Below are 1,171 nucleotides of genomic sequence, written 5' to 3'. Positions count from 1 at the left end.
AATGATGCAATATCGGGCATAATGTAATTTGTCAGCACAGCAGTTGCATTGAGGGCATACAGTAGCTTGGGTGTTCGCCTTATTGGAAGGATCGAGTGTCATATGTCGGGCTCAAATGTGGTGATGTTGATTGTTGCAGTTGCCTTTGTATACGTACCTGTATTTTCTACATTCAAAGAAAAATAGTTAGTTTTAAGGGGGGAGGTTGATCTGTATCCATGATTTGGCGCAGCGTGCTCCTTTGGCTTGCCATCCACACCTCTTCGAGCGTCTGTTTTTTTCATAAAAAGGGGGAAAGGAAAGAGAAAAAAAATAATAATAATAAAATAAAAAATAAAAATTTTGAAAGATTTTGAAATTATCATTTAATAAAAGCTAATGTCGAATCTTTGACCATGGCATAGGTTGAGACTTTATAACGTCTGACTCAAAAGTGGAGCTATCATTTAATCTTCGTTGTAAGCTGACTGCTTGTTGAGAAGAAACTTTACTCAAAATTTCTGCTCCAGTATGAAGATGTGCCAGGAGAAATCTTGATGGAATTTTTGAGATCCTCTCAAAAATTCTGCCCCAGTTATCAATAGAAAAGGGGGAAATGAAAGTTTTATTTAAAATAAGACCGAACCCCATAGGAGCGCCTACGTATCCCCTCTTAAACGGGAATCAGGTCTGACGTAGTTCCAAGTTACAAAAAGCATGAATCAATCTCTAGATGTAATACTTTTTCATAGAATCTGAATTGATAGGTTTTGGCCAAACTTCTCCATCCATTTCTGCAAGTATGAGGGCTCCGCCTGTCAGTACTCGAGAGACTATGTACGGACCTTGCCAATTTGGTGAAAATTTACCCTTTGCCTCGTCTTGATTTGGAAAAATCCGCTTCAAAACCAGTTGCCCAGGTGAGAAATGTCTGGGTTTAACCTTCTTGTTGAAAGCTCTGGCCATTCTATTCTGATAGAGCTGACCATGACAAATGGCGTTAATTCTTCTTCCATCTATTAATGCCAAATTCTCTGCCCGACCTTGTATCCAATCAGCATCACTCAACTTTGCTTCTTGGATGATCCTTAGGGAAGGTATCTCAACTTCGGCGGGTATCACAGCTTCAGTGCCGTATACTAAGAAGTAAGGTGTGGCCCCTGTGGAAGTTCTGATTGTGGTACGATACCCC

General features: G+C 40.1%; 1 protein-coding gene across 1 annotated transcript in view; it reads right to left on the bottom strand.

Annotated features, from left to right (window-relative positions):
- Positions 1–708: 708 nt before the first annotated feature.
- The window catches only part of LOC107019603, a 10,838-nt gene continuing 10,375 nt past the window's right edge, over positions 709–1,171 (bottom strand). The window contains exon 2 of the mRNA XM_015220028.1: positions 709–1,139. Within this exon, the coding sequence (XP_015075514.1) occupies positions 709–1,139 (431 nt within the window). The remainder of the gene's footprint in view (positions 1,140–1,171) is intronic.

This window comes from Solanum pennellii, chromosome 5, assembly GCF_001406875.1.
Source record: "Solanum pennellii chromosome 5, SPENNV200".
Taxonomy (NCBI): Eukaryota; Viridiplantae; Streptophyta; class Magnoliopsida; order Solanales; family Solanaceae; genus Solanum; species Solanum pennellii.
Note: the sequence above shows the minus strand (reverse complement) of the source record. Positions and strands in the feature narration are given on the sequence as shown.